The sequence below is a fragment of the Indicator indicator genome, chromosome 3 (assembly GCF_027791375.1).
Source record: "Indicator indicator isolate 239-I01 chromosome 3, UM_Iind_1.1, whole genome shotgun sequence".
Lineage (NCBI taxonomy): Eukaryota > Metazoa > Chordata > Aves > Piciformes > Indicatoridae > Indicator > Indicator indicator.
This window is the reverse complement of record NC_072012.1, coordinates 49,659,733-49,687,658: the sequence shown is the minus strand read 5'-3', so window position 1 is coordinate 49,687,658 and position 27,926 is coordinate 49,659,733. Positions and strand designations below refer to the sequence as shown.

General features: G+C 47.3%; 1 protein-coding gene across 1 annotated transcript in view; it reads left to right on the top strand.

Annotated features, from left to right (window-relative positions):
- PTPRR (protein tyrosine phosphatase receptor type R) overlaps positions 1-27,926 on the top strand; it is a 149,020-nt gene that overhangs the window by 55,030 nt on the left and 66,064 nt on the right. The window contains exons 5-7 of the mRNA XM_054399457.1: positions 2,803-2,958; positions 11,192-11,302; positions 15,796-16,058. Of these exons, the coding sequence (XP_054255432.1) occupies positions 2,803-2,958; positions 11,192-11,302; positions 15,796-16,058 (530 nt within the window). The remainder of the gene's footprint in view (positions 1-2,802; positions 2,959-11,191; positions 11,303-15,795; positions 16,059-27,926) is intronic.

The window sequence follows — 27,926 nt, the reverse complement described above, 5'->3', positions numbered from 1 at the left end:
AGTCTAGAGAAATATTAAGTCACATAAATCTCTTTGGTGTCCTGTTCACAAGCAGGTTGCTTATCCCTTAGCTTTCATTCCAATGCAGTGTGGTGAAGTCTCCTCCTGTGGAGCCTTTCCAGCCCTGTCTGGATGTGTTCCTGTGTGACCTGTGCTGGATTCTCTGGTCCTGCTCTGGTAGGGGGGGTGGACTGGAAGATCTCCAGAGGTCCCTTCCAACCCCTAACACCCTGTGACCCTGTGATTCTCTGTCCCATTTGTTAAGAAACACTTGTTCATGTTTTGTTTCTCAAGGGTTTAATATTGTTCCAAATCTCCAGGTGATTCTGCCTTTCAAAGGCATCTTCATCATCTATATTCAGACTTTCCATTATCTTCTCACAATATCAGTATTCATATTTTCCTTTTCATCTATAACTATCTGTTCTCAATAATCACAGAATCACAAAATCACAGAATCACAGAATGTTAGGGGCTGGAAGGGACCTCCAAAGCTCATCCAGTCCAACCCCCTGCCAGAGCAGTAGCACCCAGAGCAGATCACACAGGAACACATCCAGGCAGGTCTGGAATATCTCTAGAGAAGGAGACTCCACAACCCCCCTGGGAAGCCTCTTCCAGTCTTCTGGCACCCTCACAGGGAAAACATTTTTCCTCCTGTTTCCATGGAACTTCCTCTGCCTCAGCTTCCACCACTGCCCCTTGTGCTGTCCTTGGGCATCACCCAGCAGAGCCTGGCTCCAGCCTCTGGGCACTCCCCCTGCACATCTTTATCAACAGCAATGAGGTCACCTCTCAGGCTCCTCCTCTCCAAGCTACAGAGCCCTCAGCTCCCTCAGGCTCTCCTCATAAGGAAGATGTTCCACTCCCTTCAGCATTTGTGTGGCTCTGTGCTGGACTCTTTCAAGCAGTTCCCTGAGGTCCTTCTTGACCTGAGGGGCCCAGAACTGGACACAATATTCTAGTTGCAGCCTCAGCAGGGCAGAGCAGAGAGAGAGGAGAACCTCTCTGGACCTACTGACCACAGCCCTTCTAATCCACCCCAGGATGCCATTGGCCTTCTTGGCCACAAGAGCTCATTGCTGGCTCATGGTCGACCTCCCATCCACCAGGACCCTCAGGGCCTTGTCCCCTTCACTGTTCTCCAAATATTCTTGTAGACTATGGTGTTATATTTCCAAAGATGATGAAATTTGCTTCTAGCAACAAAGACTTTAAAAGCAAGTGTCTGGCTTGCTGTGTATGGTTAAGAGCACACATTCTTAACACTGTTGGAGTTTTATCACAGTTATGCCATGAAGCTAAAACAATCACCCCAGCACTCTGTGTGTACTGCTGGCATTCAGTTCATGGTGCAGAGGGAAGAGTTGGTTTATTTTCTTATTCTATGTGGAGGTTGAATTATGGGGAAGATAATTGACAGGTTCAGCATAAAACTGTTTCCTGCCTTGCTAGCTTGATACATCAAAAAGGCTTCTAAAACCCCTTCAAATGATATCTCTGTGAGAAAGGATGACAGGAGAAGTACAACAGAAAAGATCAATAGGAATGCAATGCAGCCCTTTTCATGTTCACCAGGAGTGCCACTCATTCAGCACAACTGATCCTGAATTTCCTTTGTCCCATGCCTTATACCAGAATGAAAGGGTTGAAAGAAAGATTCAGGGGGAAAAAAAATGACAAAATTAAATGAGAAACGCTCCAGAGTTTGGGACATATATTTCACAACATACTAAGTCACTTAATAGCTTTCTTACTATTCTTGGTGGAAATCATGTAACTCTGTTGTTTCTTTTCCTGCTGGCTCACAGGCTCACAGGATGTTAGGGGTTGGAAGGGACCTCTGGAGATCTTCCAGTCCAATCCCCCTGCCACAGCAGGACCAGAGAATCCAGCACAGGGCACACAGGAACACATCCAGACAGGGCTGGAAAGGCTCCAGAGAAGGAGACTCCACAACCTCTCTGGGCAGCCTGTTCCAGGGCTCTGTCACCCTCACAGTGAAGAAGTTCCTCCTCATGTTGAGGTGGAACCTCCTGTGCTGTAGTTTCCATCCATTGTCCCTGTCCTATCACAGAGCCTGTCCCTTCCTTCCTGACCCCCAGCCCTCAGCTATTGATAGACATTGATCAGATCCCTTCTCAGTCTTCTCCTCTCCACACTAACCAGCCCCAGGGCTCTCAGCCTCTCCTCCCCAGGCAGTGCTCCAGTCCCTTCAGCATCCTTGGAGCCCTCCCTTGGACTCTCTCCAGCAGATCCCTGTCCCTCTTGAACTGGGGAGCCCAGAACTGGATGCAATATTCCAGGTGAGGCCTCACCAGGGCAGAGTAGAGGGGGAGGAGAACCTCCCTGGCTCTGCTGGACACACTCCTCTGAATGCCCCCCAGGATCCCATTGGCCTGCTTGGCCACCAGGGCACATTGCTGTTGGCCCTTTGCCTTTGACCCCATCCCTTGGCTCCTCCTCTCAGCATGGAACATTGCCCTGTTTGATGGCTCTGGAATCAGGAAGAAGGTACTTAAGGGTCAGTGATGAAGGAGACCAAGCCCCCGTGCCTGTGTGTGGTGTTCACATGTTCTTACACTGTCAGCTGGGATTTAGGGAGTCAGGGGATAGATACAGTCTCCTTACACAGCAGGGTGCAGCCCTTGTATTACTTTTGGTTCTGTATTACTTTTGGTTCTGTATTACTTTGTATGCTATTGGTTTTGGAATTCTAGTTACAGCTTATAGAGAGCAGAGATTACCTAATCTCTGACCCTCCCTATGGTTCTGCTTTTGTTTGTTTGTTTGTTTTCCTAGGGGAAGAAGAACTGTGTGGAACTGTTTGTGTCCCCACTGAATACCAAGCCAGGAATTTCTGAGGCACTCCCATCTGAAGAAGTGCTGCGTTCCCTTAACATCAACATTTTGCATCAGAGCTTATCCCAGTTTGGAATAACAGAAGTCTCCCCTGAGGTTGGTTCTCAGTTTTCTAACTTGTAGTTTGTTATGGCTTAGGCAGTTGTTACATCCCTGGTACCTCTAAGGCTGAGGTTCTCAAGCATGAGGCAGGAAATGTATGAGCTAAGAAGGCATTAGAGCTATGAGGCAGTTACACAGCTAGCCCTCTTTAATTCCTTCAATAGTGCTTCATGGGACTCTTTAAGCCTTAAAACCCAGGTCCCCCTCACAAGGCTGGGCTACCACTGAAGTTAGGCTTTAGAGCTGAGCATGCTTCAATTGCCTTAAAGGAACTGGGACTGAGGTCTTTTGGTCTGTTCATGTGAGTCAGCAAACACTACAATTGCAGTTAAGAAATAACTGAAGTGCAGATGCCAGATGTGAGCATTGCTACCTGTGAATCATAAAGTCATAGAATTGTCAGGGTTGCAAGGGACCTCAAGGATCATCCAGTTCCAACCCCCCTGCCATGGGCAGGGACACCTCACACTACAGCAGGTTGCTCACAGCCACATCCAGCCTGGCTGCAAAAACCTCCAGGGATGAGGCTTCCACCACAGAATCACAGAATCGCAGAATTAACCAGGTTGGAAAAGACCTTGAAGATCATCCAGTCCAACCTATCACCCATCACCATCTAATCAACTAATCCATGGCACTAAGTGCCTCATCCAGTCTTATTTTAAACACCTCCAGGAAGGTGACTCCACCACCTCCCTGGGCAGCACATTCCCATGGCCAATCTCTCTTGCTGGGAAGAACTTCTTCCTAACGTCCAGCCCAAACCTCCCCTGGCACAGCTTGAGACTGTGTCTCACTGCCCTCATGTTCAAGAATTTCTCCCTAACATCCAATCTGAATCTACCCATTTCTATTTTTGTTCCATTCCCCCCACTCCTATCACCATCACAACCTGACACCCTAAAAAGTCCCTCGCCAAATGTATGTCTGACACGACTCTGAGAAACTGAATTTGGATGTTGTACCCATGCTGCTTTCTCTTCTCAGAAGTCAGAGATTTATTTTGTTTCCCTGCTCCAAAAAAGAGGGTAAAAATAAAACTCTGGATATTATTTGTATTACTGCATCCATTAAAAAAAGTTAAAACAGTAAGTTCTAACCTATTTCAAAGCAGAGACAGCACTGCCATCTACACAGTTTGGATAGAGAACAAGACAGAGATCTACTCTGTGCTGACCACTTGAGCTATGTACAGCAAATGAAAACAACGTATCAGCCTTGAGGAAAGGAAATTGCTGAGCTCATGGACATGGTCACACAAGTGGGAAGATTCAGACTGGATGTTAGGAAGAAGTTCTTCCCCATGAGGGTGGTGAGACACTGGCACGGGTTGCCCAGGAGGTGGTGGAAGCCTCATCCCTGGAGGTTTTTGCAGCCAGGCTGGATGTGGCTGTGAGCAACCTGCTGTAGTGTGAGGTGTCCCTGCCCATGGCAGGGGGGTTGGAACTGGATGATCCTTGAGGTCCCTTCCAACCCTGACAATTCTGTGGTTGTATGATTTACTGTCTTATAAGCCCCTACTTACAGAGACCCTCAGAAGTCAGTATGAGGTCTGAATAACTTCAAAGAATCAGCATTTTCCATGGAAGCTGCCATTTTGACCCAGAAGATGTCTATGTCCAAAAAACAAATAAGGAGAGGTTCTGATGAACTATGCTTCCCTCCATGGGTAAAGAGTTCCTGGGGATTTGACATCCAAAGATATATTTGAGGCATTGGTGAGACAGTAGTGGCAGCTGTGTTCATTTGCACTTCTACTCATCAGGAAAGCTTTTGCTCATTTTGAGTATTTTAACTCTAAGAATCTGGAAGAGGTCTTCTGTACCTCATGTTCAGGTGGAACCTCCTGTGCTGTAGTTTCCATCCATTGCCCCTTGTCCTATCACAGGACACAAGTGAGCAGAGCCTGTCCCCTCCTTCTTGACCCCCAGCTCTCAGCTATTGATAGCCATTGATCAGATCCCTCTCAGCCTTCTCTTCTCCAGACTAAACAGCTCCAGGGCTCTCAGCCTCTCCTCATAGGCAAACCCTTTTTTGATCTAAGGGTCCATCTCTAGCTCCCTGTATGCTTTCCTCTGAGCTCGGAACTACAGCTTTCATTAGTGTTTCATTCTAAGGAATTAACTGGGATTAATTGACCCAGTTTGCAAGTTCACCTCTGTTCTGATGGAAACTTACCTGGCCTGTCAGCTCCTGCTAACTTAGCAAGGTCTTTCAGTCTCAGATCTTACAGGGACTTCTTCAGGTCACTGTCTTCTTGTTATGAAGAACCAGCTGCTCATTTTAGTTGTTAGTAGAAATTATCCACTATTTTTCCATAATAAGACAGAATCACAGACTCACAGAAACATTCAGGCTGGAAAAGCCCCTCAGGAGCACCAAGGCCAACCCACAACCCTACTCTACAAGGCTCACCCCTAAACCACAGCCCCAAGCACCACAGCCAAACCACCTTCAAACACAGCCAGGCTTGGGGACTCCACCACCTCCCTGCCCACCACATTCCAGTCCCTCACCACTCTTGCCCTCAAAAAAGGTTTCCTACTGTCCAGTCTAAACCTACCCAGTGGCAGCTTGAGGCCATTCCCTCTTCTTCTGTCACTAATGACCTGGGAGAAGAGACCAGCACCAACCTCTCCACAACCTCCTTTCAGGGAGTTGTAGAGAGCCAGGAGGTCTCCCCTCAGCCTCCTCTCTTTCACACTAACCATCCCCAGCTCCTTCAGTCTCTCTTCATCACATTTCTTCTCCAGGCCCTTCCCCAGCCCATAAAGTCAGTTCAGAGCAGAGCAGGTTGCCAATAGCATGGGATAGTTATGAATGCCTTGATTCTTCCCCACCTTGAATCATTCTGAATTTAAACTTTAAATTAACCTGAGCTGGTGCATGAGTGACTGGAACTCCCCTGCTATCCCAACCTGCTCTGGTATTTCCCTGCCTTTATTAGCTGTGGCTTTTTGTAGATCAGTTGTAGTTTATCTTCCTTTGATGGCAGTGCTACACCCCCTACTCATCAAAAACTATCCAGAAGTCTTAGTGGCTACTCTGGCAGGAAAAAAAAAATCCCAACTGAGAGAAATGTGGAGTAGCATCGACTGAGCCACACAGCAGGTCTCCAGGTGGGAGGCTGATGGACAGGAGTCCTTTCTTTTTCACTTTCCCCCTAGCATTTGGCATCCTGAGAGCCTTGATTTCTGGGTGTCAACAATTTGTAGTGAGCGTGGAAGTTGCCCTCCCTCTTATCAGTTCTCCCAGACCAAGGACCAAAGTTCTGAATGAGCAGCAGTGACATTTCAAGAAGCAATTCCTTATTGTGGGTGTGAGGTGACTCATTTACAACCTCTTCTGTCAATAAGGAGCAGCTTAAGTAATGATTCTGCTGTCCTGAAGTTAGATCCTGCAGAGAGATTTCCTTGTTGCTTCCAAAGCGTTTCAGAAGGGTGTGTCAGGTATGTTGAAGTTGTGGTGTAGGTTTTATATCCTTTTTAACAGCATTGGTTCATATTCTTTGAGCTTTATTTTGAGAAAGATAAAGCAGGAAAAGACATATCAAGGGAGATTCTCCTCCCTGTCTACTCTGCCCTGGTGAGGCCTCACCTGGAGTATTGCCTCCAGGTCTGGGTTCCCCAGTTCAAGAGGGACAGGGATCTGCTGGAGAGAGTCCAAGGGAGGGCTCCAAGGATGCTGAAGGGACTGGAGCACTGCCTGGGGAGGAGAGGCTGAGAGCCCTGGGGCTGTTTAGTGTGGAGAGGAGAAGACTGAGAGGGGATCTGATCAATGTCTATCAATAGCTGAGGGCTGGGGGTCAGGAAGGAAGGGACAGGGACAGCCTCTGCTCACTTGTGCCCTGGGATAGGACAAGGGGCAATGGATGGAAACTACAGCACAGGAGGAGGAACTTCTTCACTGTGAGGGTCCCAGAGCACTGGAACAGGCTGCCCAGAGAGGTTGTGGAGTCTCCTTCTCTGGAGCCTTTCCAGCCCTGTCTGGATGTGTTCCTGTGTGCCCTGTGCTGGATTCTCTGGTCCTGCTGTGGCAGGGGGGTTGGACTGGAAGATCTCCAGAGGTCCCTTCCAACCCCTAATGTCCTGTGATCCTGTGATACATCCTAACCACACATACCATTAGACAGACATCATAGAAATTCATTCTCCTGGACTCAGTTATGTGTACAAAGTCTGTTATAAAACGTTTTACAAGTTGTGTGACACTAATGAATTAATTGAAGTCTTTCACCCAGAAGCCTATAAGGTCTTTGTTTACTTTTCAGTGTATTTGTGCTTTCAGTGCAAAGCTATAACACATCCCCCTTGCCTCACAGCAAGGCAGCATGGCCAAAGCTCCTTCAGCTCCTGCTCTTTAGTGAGCTTTCCTCCTGAGTCATCTGAAACACCAGAAACCCATCAGGTAACCCACCCAGGATCAAACACTTAGAGTTTATAACTACTGGGCCAGAGCTGCAGCTGCTACTGACACTGAGGGATTCCCAGGGAGCTCAGCAGGAGAAGTCCTGAGTGCAGAGCTGCTGCAGATTTGGGCTCTGAGCCAGATTTGGGCCCTAAGTCCTGTGCTGTGAGCTGAGCAGAATAACCTCCCTGTGCTGGGGCAGCAGGCTGCATGGGCAGCTGCATCCCATCAGGGTGGCCACACTGTTTGAGTATGGCTAGGAAGAACTTTTGTTTGCAGAAATACTTGCAGGATGTGCAGGTTACCTTTGAAACCTCCCTTTTTGAAGTCCTTCACTAACCAGCAGACCAGAGTGATGCTTACAGACCTTGTTAAACTCTCAATACCTGCAACACTTCTAAGCTCAGCTCATGGAGTGCTGCCTGATTGCACACACACAAATACACCAATTTCACAAAGTCTCTTTCTGTAGTTTAGCAGAAGGAGGTAAAGGGTTTCCCTTCTGATCCGTAGGGCTATGACTTCCAAAGAAACTTCTTCTTTATTATAGAATCATAGAATCATAGAATGGTCCAGGCCAGAAGGGATCTCCAAAGCTCATCCAGTCCAACCCCTCTGCAGTCAGCAGGGACATCCCCAACTGGATCAGGTTACCCAGAGCCCTGTCCAGCCTCACCTTGAATATCTCCAGGGATGGAGCCTCAACCACCTCCCTGGGCAACCTGTTCCAGTGTTCCACCACCCTCATGGTGCAGAACTTGTTCCTCACTCCCAATCTCAATCTTCTCTGCTCTTCTCTAGTTTGAAGCCATTGTCCCTCATCCTGTCCCTGCAGGCCTTTGCAAACAGTCTCTCTGCAGCCTTCTTGTAGCCCCCTTCAGGCACTGGCAGGCTGCTATTAGGTCTCCCTAGAGCCTCCTCTTCTCCAGGCTGAACACCCCCAGCTCCCTCAGCCTGTCCTCATAGCAGAGCTGCTCCAACCCCCTGAGCATTTTTCATGGCCCTCCTTTATATCCTCTCCATCAGGTCCATGTCCCTCCCATATTGAGGGCTCCAGACCTGCAGTCAGTACTGGAGGTGAGGTCTCAGCAGAGCAGAGCAAAGTGGCAGCTCTCAGTTTTCAATCTGTCAGCTCCCTGTTACACAGATCTATTTTTCCATCAGGCAATTAACCCTGATACCAAATACTTCTCTCAGTGTTTGCTTTTTGCAGCAGTGTGGTCTGTGAATTGTCTTGCATCCTCCTTGACCTAAATTTGCATTATCCTGGCTGTTTTCAAAGCAAGCAGGGCAAAAACCTGTGCTGAAAGAAGAGCTATGAAAACTTTTGGGCATCCAGCATGCAGCAAGTTTTTGTCTGCATGTCTTTTCTTTGCCAGGCCATGATCTCCTCCTCCTCAGCAAGCCATATGAATTCAACTTCAGGACTTTCTGTGCTTGGGAAGCTGATGGACACAAGGAGTTTGCGTGGTATATTAACTGTTTAAAAGAGCAGGCTAATTGATGGCTAAGCAGGCTGGACATGACACACTCATGTCAAGTGCTTGATGGTCCCTGCAGATACACAGGTCCAGTGAACAGCCATTCACCTTTAAACAGAGGAATTCTTTCCTTCGTGGAAAACTCCCAGCTCTGTTACAAAATGTTCCCAGAGATAAAAAAAAAAGGCCACCTTGGGATGAGAAGGCAACTCACTAGTTAAACAAGGAGCTTAATTAAAGCTATTAGGGAATTTCAAGTGAAAGAACCTTGAACATTTAGAGTGGAAACCAATTTAAGAAGTAATTTTCACTCACTCTGAGAACTGTAGTGACAATACCCAGTTAGGAAAAGAAAAGCAAGTAGCTGAAAACTAGGAGAACAATGTCTGCTGGACTGCAGTAACAGAAACACAAGGCATCATAAATCAGTCCAGATGATACAAGGCAGACAGTCTGAGGGTACCTGTACCCTGTTTCTACTACCAAATCTCTCTTTGGAAACAGGAGGGCTGGAGCTCCTCTCCTGTGAGGACAGGCTGAGAGAGTTGGGATTGTTCAGTCTGGAGAAGAGAAGGCTCTGAGGAGACCTTCTTGTGGCCTTCCAGGATCTGAAGGCTGAAAACAAGAAAGCTGGGGAGGGACTTTTTAGGATGTCAGGGAGTGATAGGACTGGGGGGAATGGATCCAAGCTAAAGGAGGGGAGATTTAGATTAGATGTTAGGAAGAAGTTCTTTCCCATGAGGGTGGTGAGACACTGGCACAGGTTGCCCAAGGAGGTGGTGGAAGCCTCATCCCTGGAGGTTTTTGCAGCCAGGCTGGATGTGGCTCTGGGCACCTGGATCTAGTGTGAGGTGTCCCTGCCCATGGCAGGAGATGGATCCATGGAACTGGCTGATCCTTGAGGTCCCTTCCAACCCTGACAATTCTGTCATTCTGTGAGCAGTGACATTCTGATAATTTAATAGCCCAGTCAAGTCCCCTTGCTGCAATAAAGCCCAAAATAAATGCTTTTACAACTAGTATTATTTCATAATCCCCAGGGGTTCCCCAAGAGTTCTTTAAATTTTAGTGTGCACAGCTGTTTGAGAATTGTGCTATCAGCAGGATCCCAAAGATAATGAGATTGTTTTAAGCATAATCAGAATTATAGATAGATGGATAATGAGATTATTTTCAGACTAATCAGAGTTTTTTTGCGCGTGTGTGTGTGTGCACACTCTAAAGATGACAGTGCTGGGGCTCCCCAGTTCATGAAGTTAAACTAGCAAGTCACAGGCTCACAGGATGTTAGGGGTTGGAAAGGACCTTTGAATATCATCAAGTCCAACCCCCCTGCCACAGCAGGACCAGAGAATCCAGCACAGGGCACACAGGAACACATCCAGACAGGGCTGGAAAGGCTCCAGAGAAGGAGACTCCACAATCTCTCTGGGCAGCCTGTTCCAGTGCTCTGGGACCCTTACAGCGAAGTTCCTCCTCCTGTGCTGGAGTTTCCATCCATTGCCCCTTGTCCTATCTCAGGGTGCAGCTGAGCAGAGGCTGTCCCCTTCCTCTTGACCCCCACCCCAAAGCTATTTATAAACATTTTTTAAATCCCCTCTCAGTCTTCTCCTCTCCAAACTAACCAGCCCCAGGGCTCTCAGCCTCTCCTCACCAGGCAGTGCTCCAGTCCCTTCAGCATCCTTGGAGCCCTCCCTTGGACTCTCTCTCCCTCTTGAACTGGGGAGCCCAGAACTGGATGCAATATTCCAGGTGAGGTCTCAGCAGAGCAGAGTAGAGGGGGAGGAGAACCTCCCTGGCTCTGTTGGACACACTCCTGAATGCAGCCCAGTATGTAAACTGGCAAGTCACCTGCTCTTAGCTCCTGTCAACAGTCCCCAGGCTGGCTCATGGCTGCTGGGGCTGGAGCTAAGCAGCAAAGAGAAGGAAGCAGAGCTCCTGTGGCGGTGGGGAAGCGCTGCCCTTTCACCTGCTGAGCAGGCAGCTTCCACGCAACACCTCGGGGCTGGTTTGCTTACCTTCGACCAGCCCGGCACGACCAGCCCGGGACTCACGGTGAAGGATGAGCACTGCAGCCACGGGGGAGGGCTGAGATCAGCTCCTGTGTTACTTTGGGTCCCCCTGGGTGGCACAGACACAGCGAGCCGGGTGTGCAAATAGCAGCGTTTAAAGTGAGTGCCACGCACCGTGCAGTGTGACCTGTGGCAAAGCTGAGGAGGGTGATGAATGCCTGAGGAGAGCTATTTAATCTGTGGCCATTCCTGGGTAACTTTTTTGTTTTGTTTTGGTTTGGTTTTTTTTCTCTTCTCTTCCTCTTTCTGTTTCATTGCTTGAAAAAGAAAAACGTTTTGCAAGGCCAGCATGAAGCAGACCAAATCTGGAGCAAAGAAGGATTTTACGCCGTGGTCATCTTTCTCAGCATCTTTGTCATCCTAGTAACTTGCTTGATGGTAAGCTTCCTTTTTTTGCTTGTCTTGGCTGTTCTTTGCTCCATGCTTTTCTCAGTCTGAAGGGTAGAGTCAGATGTTCTTTACATGAGAGGGATTTTCTCAATGCTATTAAAAACTCACTTGCAAGGTAAGGATTGGGCACTTTTATCAGGCTGTAAAGCCAGTTTGAAGAAGTACATTTCTTGATCTGAGGCCAGCTGAAGACTTTAACTGGAAGGAAGCTGAAGAAATAATTAATGGGCTCTTAAATCTGCAGGGTAACTGTGTAGTGACATAAATCTGGGGGTTAACTGTGTAGTGACATGAGTGATGAATTCTCAACCTTTTTTACTAAGCTCTCAGGATCCCTGAAATCACATTAGCTGCCTGGATTTCAGTTTTGTTGCCTAGGTCTGCCTTTGTCTCTGCCCTGGTGAGACCACACCTGGAATACTGTGTCCAGTTTTGGCCTCCCCAGTTGAAGAGAGACAGAGATCTGCTGGAGAAAATCTGAGGGAGAGCCAGGAGGATGCTTAGGGGACTTGAGCATCTCCCCTGTGAAGAGAGCCTGAGAGCCCTGGGGCTGTTTAGTCTGGAGAAGAGAAGGCTGAGAGGGGATCTGATCAATTCCTATCAATAGGTGAGGGCTGGGTGTCAAGTGGAGGGGGCCAGGCTCTTTTGGGTGGTTCACAGTGATAGGACAAGGAACAACGGGTTACAAATTGAACACAGAAGATTTCACCTCAACAGGAGGAGAAACTTCTTTGCAGTGAGGGTGACAGAGGCCTGGAACAGGCTCACCAGGGGGGTTGTGTAGTCTCCCTCTCTGGAGCCTTTCCAACCCCACCAGGATGCATTCCTGTACAGACTCCCCTAAGTGATCCTGCTCTGGCAGGGGGATTGGACCTGATGATCTCTGGAGGTCCCTTCCAACCTCTGATATACTGTGAGACTGTGATTAGCTGCCTGGATTTCAGTTTTGTTGCCTGGGAAAAACACCACCACACTGATACAATCCTGTCAATGCACAGCTGGAGTGTGTGTTGGGATCCATGTATTGACCATACAAATTCTCAGCTGAAATGAGCAGTAAGTACACAAAGAAGTCAAAATAGCTTTTAACAGTTTGCTGTTCACATTGTCTGAGTTTCATGGCCAGGGAGGTGTCCCTGCCCATGGCACGGGGGCTGGAACTAGATGGTCCTTGTGGTCCCTTCCAACCCTGACTGATTCTATGATTCCATGATTCTGTGATTCTAATATACTGAAGATGAGGTATGCAAGGGTCACATAGAAGATGAACTATCATAGAATCATAGACTCACTTCTAATATACTGAAGATGAGGTATGCAAGGGTCACATAGCACATGAACTATCATAGAATCATAGACTCACTTCTAATATACTGAAGATGAGGTATGCAAGGGTCACATAGCACATGAACTATCATAGAATCATAGACTCACTTCTAATATACTGAAGATGAGGTATGCAAGGGTCACATAGCATATGAACTATCATAGAATCATAGACTCACTTCTAATATACTGAAGATGAGGTATGCAAGGGTCACATAGAAGATGAACTATCATAGAATCATAGACTCACTTCTAATATACTGAAGATGAGGTATGCAAGGGTCACATAGCACATGAACTATCATAGAATCATAGACTCACTTCTAATATACTGAAGATGAGGTATGCAAGGGTCACATAGCACATGAACTATCATAGAATCATAGACTCACTTCTAATATACTGAAGATGAGGTATGCAAGGGTCACATAGCACATGAACTATCATAGAATCATAGACTCACTTCTAATATACTGAAGATGAGGTATGCAAGGGTCACATAGCACATGAACTATCATAGAATCATAGACTCACTTCTAATACACTGAATACAAGGTATGCAAGGGTCACATAGCACATGAACTATCATAGAATCACTTCTAATATATTGAATATGGGATATGCAAGGGTCACACAGAAGATGAACTATCACAAAATCATAGAATCATTTCTGATATACTGAATATGAGGTATGCAAGGGTCACATAGTACATGAACTATCATAGAATGATAGATTGATAGAATGATCATAGAATCATAGAACTATCATAGAATGATTCTATGATAGTTCATCTTCTATGTGACCCTTGCATACCACATATTCAGTATATTAGAACTATGCTTTCATATGGTGATGTTTGCATTTTTTCCCCAATGTTGTACCTCAAAAGTTTTCCTTCTCTGAATCGTGTATCTCTACTGCAGTGTAAAAATAGAAGGCTTCACTGAATACTCTGACAGTTCTCAGCATTTATGAGCACGGAGCATCTTGGAGTTTTTTGAGATATTTTGCATTCAAAGGCATTTAATTTTCTTTAGCTTAGATGTATTTCACAGATTGCATTGGGTTGGAAGGGATCCTCAAAGGTCATCTTGTCCAACCACCCTGCAGTGCACAGGGACACCTACAACTAGAGCAGGCTGCCCAGGGCCACCTAGAGTCTGCCTTGAGTGTCTCCAGGGATGGGGCCTCAATCACATTCCTGAGCAACTTTTTGCAGTATTTTACCACTCTCATTGTGAAGAACTTCTTCCTTATGTCCAGCCTAAATCTACCCTGCTCCAGTTTCAAACCATTGCCCCTTGTCCTATCACTACAAGCCCTTCTAAACAGCCCTTCCCCAGGGGGAAATAAATCAGTGACGAGAAGGCATGGTTAACATTGCCATGACAATTAATGAGCTGTACATCTTTGGGTTACCAGAAACAAATGGGAACAAAGCAATCACTGGAGGAAACTAGGGTTAAAATATTTCAAGCCCTTGTTTTATTTCTACTGGAACCTGTGTCCTTGTTTCACAGTGGGGCTGTTTTCTCTGCAGAATGTCAAAGAGCACCTTATCTTATCCATGCAATTTAATTCTAAACTCTTCTGAATGAACAGATGGTTTCTGTAGCTAAGTCTTGTTTAATGGTTGTATTGCTAATGACATTAGGTCAGTTCACAGCTAAACCTCTAATGCTAATCCTTGAAAAAACAAACCCATCAGATACATCCACTGGAAAGCTGTGGAGTGATAGATCTTTATGTGGTGCTAGTCAGGCAACAGCTGTCAAAGAGCTTTTGACATGCAGCAAAGGAATGCTTTGGTCTAGGCTTTTTCTTTATGGCTTTGCAAACCAGAATTCAATGTGAATGCTACACAGCAACAGATAAGGCAGAGTAGAAGGTGGAAGAGTATCTGCAGACACCTTCAAAAACCTGTGTAAATGCCTCTCACCCACCTCCACAACAATGCTTGTGGCAGTAATTCTCACAAGTTTCAGAGGTTGTAAGGCACATTTTGAAAATGGCACAACTGTAATTCAGAAATCATTTCTTGCATTGCCCTCAGGAGAGATAATTTGTATTAAAGAGGCCCAGCACAGGTTCCTCTGGAGTGCCATTACTGAGCAGATGCTAACCTGACAGCCCTTGTCAAGCTAGGTGACTAGGTGGGAGAGGAGTGGTGCAACTTCTGAAAAGTTTTTGCTGCAGTTGTCTGACATCCACTTTCATAAGCAGGAAGTGGACAGATAATCCTGGTATTACAGTGTGTTCAGGTGGCAATGTCTTACTAATTGTGAAACACACTTCTATGGACAGGTGCTTAAATAGTTTCTTAGGCTACTCATCGCTTCAGCTTTACTCTGGAACACGTTCATTTTCTCTGAGGAGAGTGAGGGATAGAGGAAATAGTTTCAAACTGTGCCAGGGGAGGTTCAGGCTGGATGTTAGGAAATATTTCTTCACTGAAAGGGTTCTCAAACATTGGAATGGTCTGCCCAAGGCAGTGGTGGAGTCACCATCCTTGGAGGTGTTCAAGTGCTGTATGGACCTGGAACTTAGGGACATGGTTTAGTGTTGGCCCTTCAGTGCTGGGTCGAGGGTTAGACTGGAGGAGTTTTGAGGTCGCTTGCAAGTGGATGTACTCTGTGATTGTATCATTCTGTGATATGCTTATCCTGAGGGCTATTTCAGAGTAGTAGCAGCTTCTCATTGCAAAAGTGGCCTATTAAAGTTACTATGTTCAACCATCACAGAATCACAGAATTAAGCAGGTTGGAAAAGACCTTCAAGATCATCAGCTACATGCAAAATGGTCTCTCCTGTGTTAGAATTCATACAATCTTTTCTGCAATGACTTATGAATCAGTGGCTCCTGCTTCACAGTGTCTTTTGTAACTCATTTCCTTTCTATGTTATTTGTCCTTTTGATAATCAAACTGCTGGAGTTACAAACACTTACTGGTTCCCAATGAGAGCTGTTAAAACCCCTCCCACCCACGTGTGCACCCTGTGTGGTTTGTGTCATGGAAATATTGATCCTGTTGTGGCAAACACCATGTAACACAACTTGAGGCTTACCTTCTAGGAAGGAAAACCACATCCAGCAATCTTACCCACCCTTGTTTACTAGGGAATTGAGACTGGGCTTTCCTTGTTATTTGTGTAGGTTCTGTACAGACTAAAGGAGAAGATCCAGTTGTCACTGAGACAAGAGAAGAAAAAGAAGCAGGAGATCCACCTCTCACCCCTTCCCCTGCAGACATCTCAGTCTGAGTATAAGACTACCAACAGCATGGTCCAGCCTGAACAGGCTCCAAAGGTTGTCAGTGTTGTGGTGGACCCTCAAGGGCAGTGTGCTCCTGAGCACAAACCTCCCCTGTGTGCCAGTCCGTCTCCATTCAGAATGAAACCTGTGGGGCTCCAGGAAAGGTAGGATGGTGCCTGATGCATTCAGGATTTATTTTGCATTGTTAATACTCATGCTGCATGATTTCATCTGTGTTTCTTTTGTCCATTAATGGGAGGTTTTGCCACATGGATATATGAGAAGTGGGGTTTTGGTGTGTTAATATCTGTCTCTGGGGTATATTCTCTCCTTTCCATGTGAGCAAAGCTCCAGAAGTTTGGGCTGAGTTAACTGCAGTGCTGGAATTCTTTTTTTTTTTCTATTTTCCAACAATTTCCTTTCCAGCCATTACTCCAAAGAAAATGCTTTTTTGTGTTTTCCATTGATATTTGCCTGTTTTGATCCTGGAGATGCTGGCAGAGGGCACAAGGTCTGGTTATGCTTTGTCAGCAAAGAACATTTTCATTGTCAGGGAGTCCCCAGCACATGGAAAGGATGAAATATTTACCCTGAGTGGATTTACCAATCTCATGCACCCTTTTCATTATCACCTTTGATAATTTTTCTTCCTGAATCCAGCTTCCCATGATGGTCAGGAGACAGCCCAATGTCTGTATGCTTTACAAAAAAAGAAAGGAGTGGTTAGTAATGAAACTGACCCTCACATGCAGTTCCCCAGAAACACTTGGGCACCAAACCTTGCCACTCATTGTACCTCTCAAAAACTGGGCCACTGCTCTTTTTATGAAAGCAGTTATTCTTCCCACAGGAGAATGCACACTGACATCTGTCTCTCCTCTGCTACAAACCTGTATAATTTCTTGCCTGATGGCTGCAGGCCACTTTCATGAGGCATCAGTGCTCTGAAAAACTAATGCAGCATGCAGCCACACAACTGAACTCTTCAACCCCACCACAGACAGCAAATGAAAGAACAGACACCGTGCAGATATGATGGGAAATCAGAATGGAATGGAGACCAAGCAGAGCCTTGTCTGTGAGGACTCTCAGAGTTGAGCAGCAACCCTGATTCAGCTTGAACCACAGGACCTTATTGTGGCCTTCTAGTATCTGAAGGGGGCTACAAGAAAGCTGGGGAGGGACTTTTTAGAGTGTCAGGTAGTGATAGGACTAGGGGGGAATGGAGCGAAAATAGAAATTAGTAGATTCAGATTGGATGTTAGAAAGAAGTTCTTCACCATGAGGGTGATGAGACACTGGCACAGGTTGCCCAGGGAGGTGGTGGAAGCCTCATCCCTGGAGGTTTTGAAGGCCAGGCTGGATGTGGCTGTGAGCAACCTGCTGTAGTGTGAGGTGTCCCTGCCCATGGCAGGGGGGTTGGAACTGGATGATCCTTGAGGTGCCTTCCAACCCTAACAAATCTGTGATTCTGTGATTTCAATGACAGAGATTTTATCAATGGCTTTATGAGCCACAGACAGGGCTAAAGGCAGGGAAGGATTGATTCTTCCACAAGTAAAAGATGCTGAAAGGCAAAGCTGTCATAAAATATGTAGTGGTATCACTGCAACTAAAAGAATAAGGAATGAAGCAAGTAAATATGCTTTGATAGTTGCTCTCATTCCATAGGACCCTAGAAATAAAGCACACAAGCATGGGGATCAACTACTGAGTTCACAATACCTATCTAACACAGCACACATAACAGTTGAGAGGGACTGAAGTGAAGGAATTTGTAGGGGGAGTTGAGGAATATGTAGGGGAAGAAATTTTTCCATTGCTCAAACAATAAAAATAAAAACTATTGATCAAGGATCTTAATTTCCACCACCACAGATAGGAACTCAGCATTTAATACTCCTAAATGAAATTACATCCTCTGGAAGGGCAAAGATCTGAGTCAGATGTGTCAAAATGGAAAGCTGAAATAGAAAGAGGAAACTAAACCTGATATCTGAGCAAATAAACCAGGCATTGCAGCTTATTACTAAGGAAAAAAAGCAGCTGACGGAACTGAGCACTTCAGTTTTTGACGTAAAAGAATGCTAATGGGCCATTGTGGAAAACTGAAAGCAATTGTGGCAACATCCCATTTTGCAGCTCATTTTCTCACATTTAACACAGGTGCACTTTATCAGCCCAAATCCACTTCTAAGAAATTGTGGTTTAATCACAGAATCACGGAATGTTAGCGGCTGGAAGGGACCTTGAAAGCTCATCCAGTCCAACCCCCCTGCCAGAGTAGGAGCACCTAGAGCAGATCACACAGGAACACAGCCAGGTACTGGCAGGCTGCTATTAGGTCTCCCTGGATCCTCCTCTTCTCCAGGCTGAACACCCCCAGCTCCCTCAGCCTGTCCTCGTAGCAGAGGTGCTCCAACCTCCTGATCATTTTCAGGGCCCTCCTCTGGACCTGCTCCATCAGGTCCATGTCCTTCCTATATTAAGGGCTCCTATATTAAGCTACTGGATGCAGTACTCCAGGTGAGGTCTCACCAGAGCAAAGTGGCAGAATCACCTTTCTGGATCTGCTGGCAATACTGCTTTTGATGCAGCTCAGGCTGTGATTTGCCTTCTGTGCTGCAAGCTCACACTGCCTGCTCCTGTCCAGCTTCTCATCCATCAGCACCCCCAAGTCCTTTTCTTCAGGGCTGCTTTCAAACACCTCCTCCCCCAGTCTGTATTGATAGTAAGGATTGTCGCACTGCTCCTGATAGAGGAATATTTCCGATACTAGAGCCAGGTCCAAGTCCATTTTTTGTGTGCCTATCGGGACAGGCTCTTACTCTGCTCTTTCTGTAAGTCTCAGCTTCCCCACAGGTGCCGCAGCCGCCGCACGGCAGACGCGAGCAGGCGGCGGGCGGCCGCTCCCTGCCGGCGTTGTCCGCTCTGCGCGGCGGTCAGCGAGGCAGGACGCGGGGAGGGCGACACCTACAGCCTGCGGCCGGTACTGCCGCCCGGCCCTGCCCGCAGCGCGGCGTGCGTCTCCTGTCAGTCAGAGAATCACAGAGAGCATCGTATAATCAGAGAGTCCTAGAATCATAGAGTCATGGAATCAATCTTAGAATCATAGAATGGGCTGGGCTGGAAGGGATCTCCAAAGCTCATCCAGTCCAACCCCCCTGCAGTCAGCAGGGACATCCCCAACTAGATCAGGTTGCCCAGAGCCCTGTCCAGCCTCACCTTGAATATCTCCAGGGATGGTTCCTCAACCACCTCCCCAGGCAACCTGTTCCAGTGTTCTACCACCTCATTGTAAAGAACCTGTTCCTAGCATCCAATCTAAATCTGCTCTTCTCTAGTCTGAAGCCATTGCCCCTGGTCCTGCCCCTGCAAGCCTTTGCAAACAGTCTCTCTCCATCCTTCTTGTAGCCCCCTTCAGGTACTGGCAGGCTGCTATTAGGTCTCTGCAGAGCCTCTCCCAGGCTGAACACCCCCAGCTCCCTCAGCCTGTCCTCATAGCAGAGATGTTCTAGCCCCTTGATCATTTTGGCCACTCTCCTCTGGACCCTTTCCATCAGGTCCATGTCATTCCTGTAGTGAGGGCCCCAGAGCTGGAAGCAGAATTCCAGCTCAGGTCTCACCAGAGCAGAGCAAAGTGGCACAATCACTTCTCTGGATCTGCTGGCAACACTGTTTTTGATGCAACCCAGGATGGGATTTGCCTTCTGTGCTGCAAGCTCACACTGCCTGCTCCTGTCCAGCTTCTCATCCTTTGGCTGTGGCTCCTGGAGAAGGGAAGGTATACAGGGTGGTGCCTGTCCCAGTGGCCTCAGGAGGTGAGTTATTTTCCTGCAAGCTGACCAGAGATGTGCACCCACCTGCAAAGTGCAGTTGGAGAATGTGGTGGTCAAGAGTGGAGGATGGACCAAGAGGTGTGGAGGTGAGAGGGCTGTTAAAGAGGCACTGATCCCTTTCATTGCAATCAGTGAAGGGCTGTCTTCAGAGCTTCCTGGCATCTTCCAGATCAGTCAGCACAGAACGCTTCAGAGTTGCTCTTATCACAACTGCTGCTCCTTTGCAGCAAAACGATTTTCCATTAGCAATCCACACATTGGGCTAGCTGACCAAAGGAGTGGGAGAGCTAATGTTATTCTGTAGTGGGTGTCTCTGATGATAAGCTGTCAAAAATATCACAGCACCCATGCCTGACTTTGGAATGTAAATGATCTTTTCCTCTTCCATGAGTGTATCCATGAACGTTGCTTCAGCATGTATTTTTCTACTCAGGTTTTTATAGTTTCATATGAATAATACATACTTTTTCATTTTATTCTGCTGATTGTCCCCAAATTCATCCTGATACAAATGGTTCCAGGCAAAACCAGAATTTGAAGTAGTGGGGGTAGAAATATACATCTTGCCACACCAGCACAGTGATTCACTTGTTTTAACAACTAAATGTACTTCTTCCTCAAGCCACTGCTGCTGTGAGGTTTAGTTCTGGAATTATTTGCAGCTAGGACAACTATATTTCAACTAAATGGTGCACAATATGCTTGACTAATCTGATAGCCTTCTGTGATGTCATAACAGAATGGGGAGATGCTGGGAGAGCAGTGGATGTAGTCTACCTTCACCTTAACAAGGCCTTTGACACTGTCTCCCATGACATCCTAGTGAGCAAGCTCAGGAAGTGTGGGATGGAAGAGCAGACAGTGGGGTGGATTAGGAACTGGTTACAGCATGGAGTTCAAAGAGTGGTGATCAATGGTGCCAAGTCCAGCTGGAGAGCTGTAACTGGTGGAGTCCCCTAGGGATCAATGCTGGGTCCACTCCTGTTCAACATCAATGACATTGATGAGGGGACAGACAGACAGACAGACAGAGTCTGCTCAGCAGGTTTGCTGATGACACCAAACTGGGAGGCTTGGCTGAGACACCTGAAGGCTGTGAGGCCATTCAGCAAGACTTGGACAGACTGAGAGCTGGGCAGAGAGGAACCTAATGAGGTTCAACAAGGAGAAGTGCAGAGTCCTGCACCTGGGGAGGAAGAATAAACTGCAGCAGGACAGGTTGGGAGGGGATCTGCTGGAGAGCAGCCCCAAGGAGAAGGAGCTGGGAGTGCTGGGGGACAACAAGTTCTGCATGGGACAGCAATGTGCCCTGGTGGCCAAGAAGGCCAAGGGCGTCTGTGGGGGGCATTCAGAGGAGTGTGTCCAGCAGAGCCAGGGAGGTTCTCCTCCCTCTCTACTCTGCCCTGGTGAGGCCTCACCTGGAATATTGCATCCAGTTCTGGGCTCCCCAGTTCAAGAGGGACAGGGATCTGCTGGAGAGAGTCCAAGGGAGGGCTCCAAGGATGCTGAAGGGACTGGAGCAGTGCCTGGTGAGGAGAGGCTGAGAGCCCTGGGGCTGTTTAGTGTGGAGAGGAAAAGACTGAGAGGGGATTTAATAAATGTTTATAAGATTCTGAGGGCTGGGGGTCAAGAGGCAAGAGGACAGCCTCTGCTCACTTGCACCCTGTGATAGGACGAGGGGCAATGGATGGAAACTACAGCACAGGAGGTTCCACCTCTACATAAGGAGGAACTTCTTCACTGTGAGGCTCCCAGAGCACTGGAACAGGCTGCCCAGAGAGGTTGTGGAGTCTCCTTCTCTGGAGACTTTCCAACCCTTTCTGGATGTGTTCCTGTGTGCCCTGTGCTGGATTCCCTGGTCCTGCTGTGGCAGGGGGGTTGGACTCAATGGAAGGTCCCTTCCAACCCCTGACATCCTGTGATCCTATGATCCTAATTTGAACAGTTCTGTTGAAATTAGTTACTATCTAGCATGCAAAAGTATATGGAAGAGAGGAAACTGTGGAAAACAGATCTTCTGCTGCATATGTTAAAAAACACAGTGCTTTGAAAGTGCTTCTCAATCATTTGTATTCCATCCTAACCACAAAGACCTAAAACTGTGGCCATTACATCTAAATAATCAGTGAGAAAAAAATCACAGCACTGTGGTCTTTTGCAGTCTGTTACATATTCATTGGAAAATTATTCTGCCTAAAAGTAATAGCTTCTCATGTTCACATCTCAAAATGCTAGGGGCATGCAGGACCCTCATTCAGAGCAAGTACAATTACATCTGCTTCATGCTCAAGTTTTTTTTTCCTCTGCAAATAAATGCAAGAGAGTGAATATGACAGAATATAATAGCAAAATGTGTGACAAATAAGAGAAAAAAAATGACAGATGAGGGGAATAAAATACTTTTTAAATGTGAAACAAAAGAATTCTGCAACAGTATGGAAGCACTTCTGGGACACAGAAGATGTCCTAGGTTTGAGCCATGAGTTGCCCAGGGCAAAAGGACAGAAAAGATATTTTACCCCTTTCCAAGGACTAAAATAAAAATGCTCCACACTGGATTGGAAGTTTAAATGGAAAGCCTATTTTAAAATACATATAAAATGTATTCAGGTAAAAGGAATGCATTCACACATTAGGCTCAGTCCTTCAGTGAGGGACCTGGACAGGCTGAAGGAGTGGCCCAGGGGAATCTCCCGAAGTTCAACAAGAGCAAGTGCAGGATTCTGCACCTGGGCCAGAACCATCCTCACTGTCAATACAGACTGGGGGAGGAGGTGATAGAAAGCAGCCCTGAGGAAAAGGACTTGGGGGGTGCTGATGGATGAGAAGCTGGACAGGAGCAGGCAGTGTGAGCTTGCAGCACAGAAGGCAAATCACAGCCTGGGCTGCATCCAAAGATGTGTGGCCAACAGATCCAGAGAGGTGATTCTGCCACTTTGCTCTGCTCTGGTGAGACCTCACCTGGAGTGCTGCATCCAGTACCTTAATATAGGAGCCCTCAATACAAGAAGGACATGGAGCTGGTGGAGCAGGTCCAGAGGAGGGCCATGAAAATGCTCAGGGGGTTGGAGCAGCTCTGCTATGAGGACAGGCTGAGGGAGCTGAGGGTGTTCAGCCTGGAGAAGAGAAGACTCCAGGGAGACCTAATAGCAGCCTGCCAGTACCTGAAGGAGGCTACAAGGCTGCAGAGAGACTGCAAAAGCCTGCAGGGACAGGATGAGGGACAATGGCTTCAAACTAGAGCAAAGCAGATTGAGATTGGATGTGAGGAACAAGTTCTCTACAATGAGGTGGTAGAACACTGGAACAGGTTGCCCATGGAAGTGGTTACACAGGATCACAGAATTAACCATGCTGGAAAATATCTTCAAGATCTTATCAAGTCCAACCTATCACCTAACACCATCTCATCAACCAAGCCATAGCACTAGGTGCCTCATCCAGTCTAATTTTAAACACTTCCAGGGACAGTGACTCCACCACCTCCCTGGACAGCCCATCCCAATGGCCAATCTCTTTCTGGGAAGAATTTCTTCCTCACATCCAGCCTAAACCTCCCCTGGCACAGCTTGAGACTATGCCCTCTAAAGAGGCTCCATCCCTGGAGATATGCAAGGTGAGGCTGGAGCAGGCTCTGGGCATTCTGATCTGGTTGAGGATGTTCCTACTGCCTGCAGGGAGATTGGACTGGATGAGCTTTGGACGTCCCCCCAAAACCATAAGATAACAGCACACGTCCTGAGGTGGAGAGGAGAGACAGAGATTTGCTGTAGACTCCCTTAAATAGAGAGGCACAGGAAAACAGAATGGAATAACAGATGCAATATCCTGGGATAAGCTGCCCCTCCCCCTGGGACTCTCTAGCCTCTGGAGGACTTTTCTTTATGATTGTACCAATTAACTCTGGATTTCCCTTAACCTACAACAGAAGAACAGAAGATACTCTGCAAGATGGAAAGCAGCAATGCCAGTGTGAGCAACACTGGAGGGGAGAGAGCTGCTCTCTACTCACAGAGCATAGCTGCTGCAAAGAAAATGATGGTGTTGCTGACCTGTTATCTTTCCTGCAAACTGTTCAGTGTGAGTAATCATTTGAAGTAGTGCTCAGAAGGTAGCACCTTGCAGTTGGGCTACTGTAAACATGCCAGGTTTTGTAGTTTATGGCACAAGTGTGGGAGCCTGATGTATTTACAGGAAGGGGCCTTGAATTTCCTGGCTAAAATACACTGGCTTTGCATAGATTTGGAGGATAAATTTACCCTATTGTGTGGAGCTGAATATGCTTTCTGCATTCTTCATTTAAATGCTAGGGATTGTTTTCAGGAAAAATTGTGGCTGTTCAAAGCCAACACAAAAGTACTGGAGAACAATTTTATGGTGGTGTCCAACCAGAAGGAGTTTGCAAAGCACCAGGGACCAATAAACTGGTCCTTGGTGAAACCTCACCTGGAATATTGTGTCCAGTTTTGGGCTCCTCAGTTCAGGAGGGACAGGGACCTGCTGGAGAGAGTCCAAGGGAGGGCTCCAAGGATGCTGAAGGGACTGGAGCACTGCCTGGGGAGGAGAGGCTGAGAGCCCTGGGGCTGGTTAGTGTGGAGAGGAGAAGACTGAGAGGGGATCTGATCAATGTCTATCAATAGCTGAGGGCTGGGGGTCAGGAAGGAAGGGACAGGGACAGCCTCTGCTCACTTGTGCCCTGGCATAGGACAAGGAGCAATGGATGGAAACTCCAGCACAGGAGGTTCCACCTCAACATGAGGAGGAACTTCTTGACTGTGAGGCTCCCAGAGCACTGGAGCAGGCTGCCCAGAGAGGTTGTGGAGTCTCCTTCCAGGACACCTTCTGTGGAGCCTTTCCAGCCCTGTCTGGATGTGTTCCTGTGTGACCTGTGCTGGATTCTATGGTCCTGCTCTGGCAGGGCAGTTTGACTTGATGATATTCAAAGGTCCTCTCCAACCCCTAACATCTTGTGATCCTGTGATCCTATAAACTGAGTTTGAGAGTCAGGAATTTTTGTGCTCAGGTCCATCTCTGCCACCAGCTCATTAGAGCTTTTTGGATATGGCAAATAAACCTCCTCCAACCACACTGCTTCCCACTGGGTTGAGACTGGCTGGATGGTGGGGCTATTTAAGGAGAGGTAGCAAAGATGAGAACCTTAACCTGAAGCACAGTTTAACTTCTACATGCTACTGTTTGTCCACCTCATTTAAGAAGATTGGGAGAATACAATTAAAAGATATAAAAACCACTTTCTGAACAAAAACCAAACCAAACCAAACCAAACCAGCACTTTCTGAAGGACCTAAAAATGCCTTCCTGCCATTTGACAAACCTCTCACCTGGATGCTCTCCTGCTCTGTGAGGGGCACTAATAAACTCAATGCACCCTGAAACACTTAACTGTTTTGGGATCAACAATCAGAGATTAGTTTGTGCCCACACTGCCGAACTCCTCCGAAAGAGGGAAAGAGGCTGGATGCTGACTGCCTGCTGGGAGTGGTCTGTTCATGTGCTGCTGTTAGTGAATAGCTTTGGAGTGTTCTTGCTGGCAAAGGCTAAACACAAGGCAGGGCTGCCAGGTTTGGAGTCAGCAATATCAGTTACCAAGTTTCAGTGCAAGGGGTTGTCTCCTGGCACTGTTTCATTTCTTTTTTCTAGATGTGGCATACAGCTGGTATAAGCAGCTGACATGAGGGGGTTAGTTCTGATCATGGGGAGCTCCTTTCAGTGCAGGGTGTCCCTGTGGCCCAGCATTGTGGCTTCCATCTCCATAGGGCCATCTCAACTAGCAAGAGGTCCACACCGTGTCTGGTGGGTACCTGCACTCTGGGTCACAGAGTAAGGGCAGGGGCTGAAGACAGACTGAGGGTTGGGGCTGTTCAGTCTGGAGAAGAGAAGGCTCCCAGGAGACCTTCTTGTGGCCTTCCAGTATCTGAAGGGGGCTACAAGAAAGCTTGGAAGGGACTTTTTAAGGTGTCAGGGAGTGATAGGACTCAGGGGAATGGATCCAAACTGGAGGAGGGGAGATTTAGCTTAGATGTTAGGAAGAAATTCTCCCCCATGAGGGTGGTGAGACACTGGCACAGGTTGCCCAGGGAGGTGGTGGAAGCCTCATCCCTGGAGGTTTTTGCAGCCAGGCTGCATGTGGCTTTGGGCAGCCTGCTGTAGTGTGAGGTGTCCCTGCCATGGCAGGGGGGTTGGAAGTGGATGCTCCTTGAGGTCCCTTCCAACCCTGACAGTTCTATGATTCTGTGGGAGAAGCTGGTCTGAAGTGGGATCCAGCTCTAAGGGTCTGCTGCTCAGTGCCTGAGAGGTCTGTTTTAGCATATGGATTCATGACTAGAAACAGAACAATGCTTTACCTCCCACTTGCATTTGTTTAACTTTTGCAGTAGTGCAGGGCCACTCTGAAAACTTTTTACTCTGAGGTGCACAAATGTCTGTTCTGCCCTGCGTATTACAGATGTCTTTGCTTATCTGCTGTGAGGAAAGAGGCCAGGAATGTGAATTGTCCCCTTTCTCTGGAGGGGAAGGGAACTCAGGCACTAGCCTAACAAGGACCCTTTAAAAAGCTGGCTGGTTGAGAAGATCACAGAATCACGGAATGTTAGGGGTTGAAAGGGACCTCCAAAGCTCATCCAGTTCAACCCCCCTGCCAGAGCAGGAGCACCTAGAGCAGATCACACAGGAACACATCCAGGTGGGTTTGGAGTATCTCCAGAGAGGGAGACTCCACACCCCCCCGGGCAGCCTCTTCCAGTCTTCTGTCACCCTCATAGGGAAAAAATTGTTTTGGTTGAGAACTTTGAAGCAGAACTCTGTGGGAGTTACCATCTAAATAAACAGATGCAAGCATCTCTGTGCTAGCTCCCAAACCTACACCCACTGTCCATTTTCCTGTGTCTCTAGCACCTCCTGCAAATTACTTCAGATTAGTGTGGGTAGAAAGGACCTTTCTGCTCCTAGCTCCATCTCTCCTTTAAACTGTCCCACATGGGGTTTGGGTTTTATTTTGTTGGGGTTTTTTTCAGCTGTTGCAAAGAGCTGAAAGCTCTCCAAAGCATGTGCCCTTCATTTGTGGGAGTGGATAATTGAGGTGGATTCACCCACCCTCCTTTGGAGAGCTTTGGAAGCCTCCTCTCTGAGAAGCCAGGGAGCGCTCAGTTCAGCATGCAACCTGTGCCTGCCCTAGGTATTGCCTTTGCTGCCTTCTGAGGTTTGGTCAGGGCTTCTGTAATGATTTTATTCTATTCCCAGGTCTCTTATCTGGGGTTTATTCTTGTTACTCCAGTTGCTACTGGTTTTAGCTTGTACACAGGAAACTGCAGTGCCAATCAGTGTCGTTCCCAAGGTGACAGGAAACCCTGTTTGGTCGGATGTTGATTGTGCTTGTCTTTGCTGCTCCACCCATCACATTTTCTTCCTTTTTGGCTTCAGTTAAGAGAAATTAATCAGTGGCCACCATCTGGTAGACAGTTTTGGTGGCTTTGCAGTGATTTGTCCAGCTGATCTTCTGCAAAATGAGGCACGGCACAAGAAACTGAGGGGAAATAGCCACCTGAAGGTTTAAGGGATTCTCAGGCCTAGGAACAAAAAAGCCATTGCTGCCCTGGGCACATGAGTAATTGGAGTGGTGTGAGTAATCCTCTTGTCTTGTCCAGCAGCAGGTTCAGGTTTTTAAGCACCAGATGGTTAAACAAGGATACAGCTTTCCAGTGACCAATTTCCTTCGCTCCTCTCTGCCTCTGCTTCGTTTCTGTGGCCGTGCATCCCAGGCAGGGTTTCTGTGAATGCTTCACCAGCAGCCCCAGTGTGCAGGCAGAGTGGGACATCTGGGAAAGTGAGGAGAAGCACATGAGCCGAACTTGAATGCTCCAAGTGTCGTGGCTCAGCCCATGGCAGGATATGCCCATCTGTGAAATTTACAACCAAATACGTCGCCTTTCCTCGTCGGCAGGTTGGAAATGCCAGGCCAAAGGACAAAGAGAGGAAGGAGAGAGCCAGGTTCATTATGAGATTGGGTTAGAAGCAGGATGGAGTGCATTCCATCTAGTGAACCCTTGACAAGAACCCCCAGGTACTGATTTCAGTAAAATAAACGGCTGATGTAGAAGGAAGCATCCCTATGAGATACATGAGGTTACACTAGCAAGGTTGCTTTCTCAATGTTTGGGAGCCTTTATAAAAGTC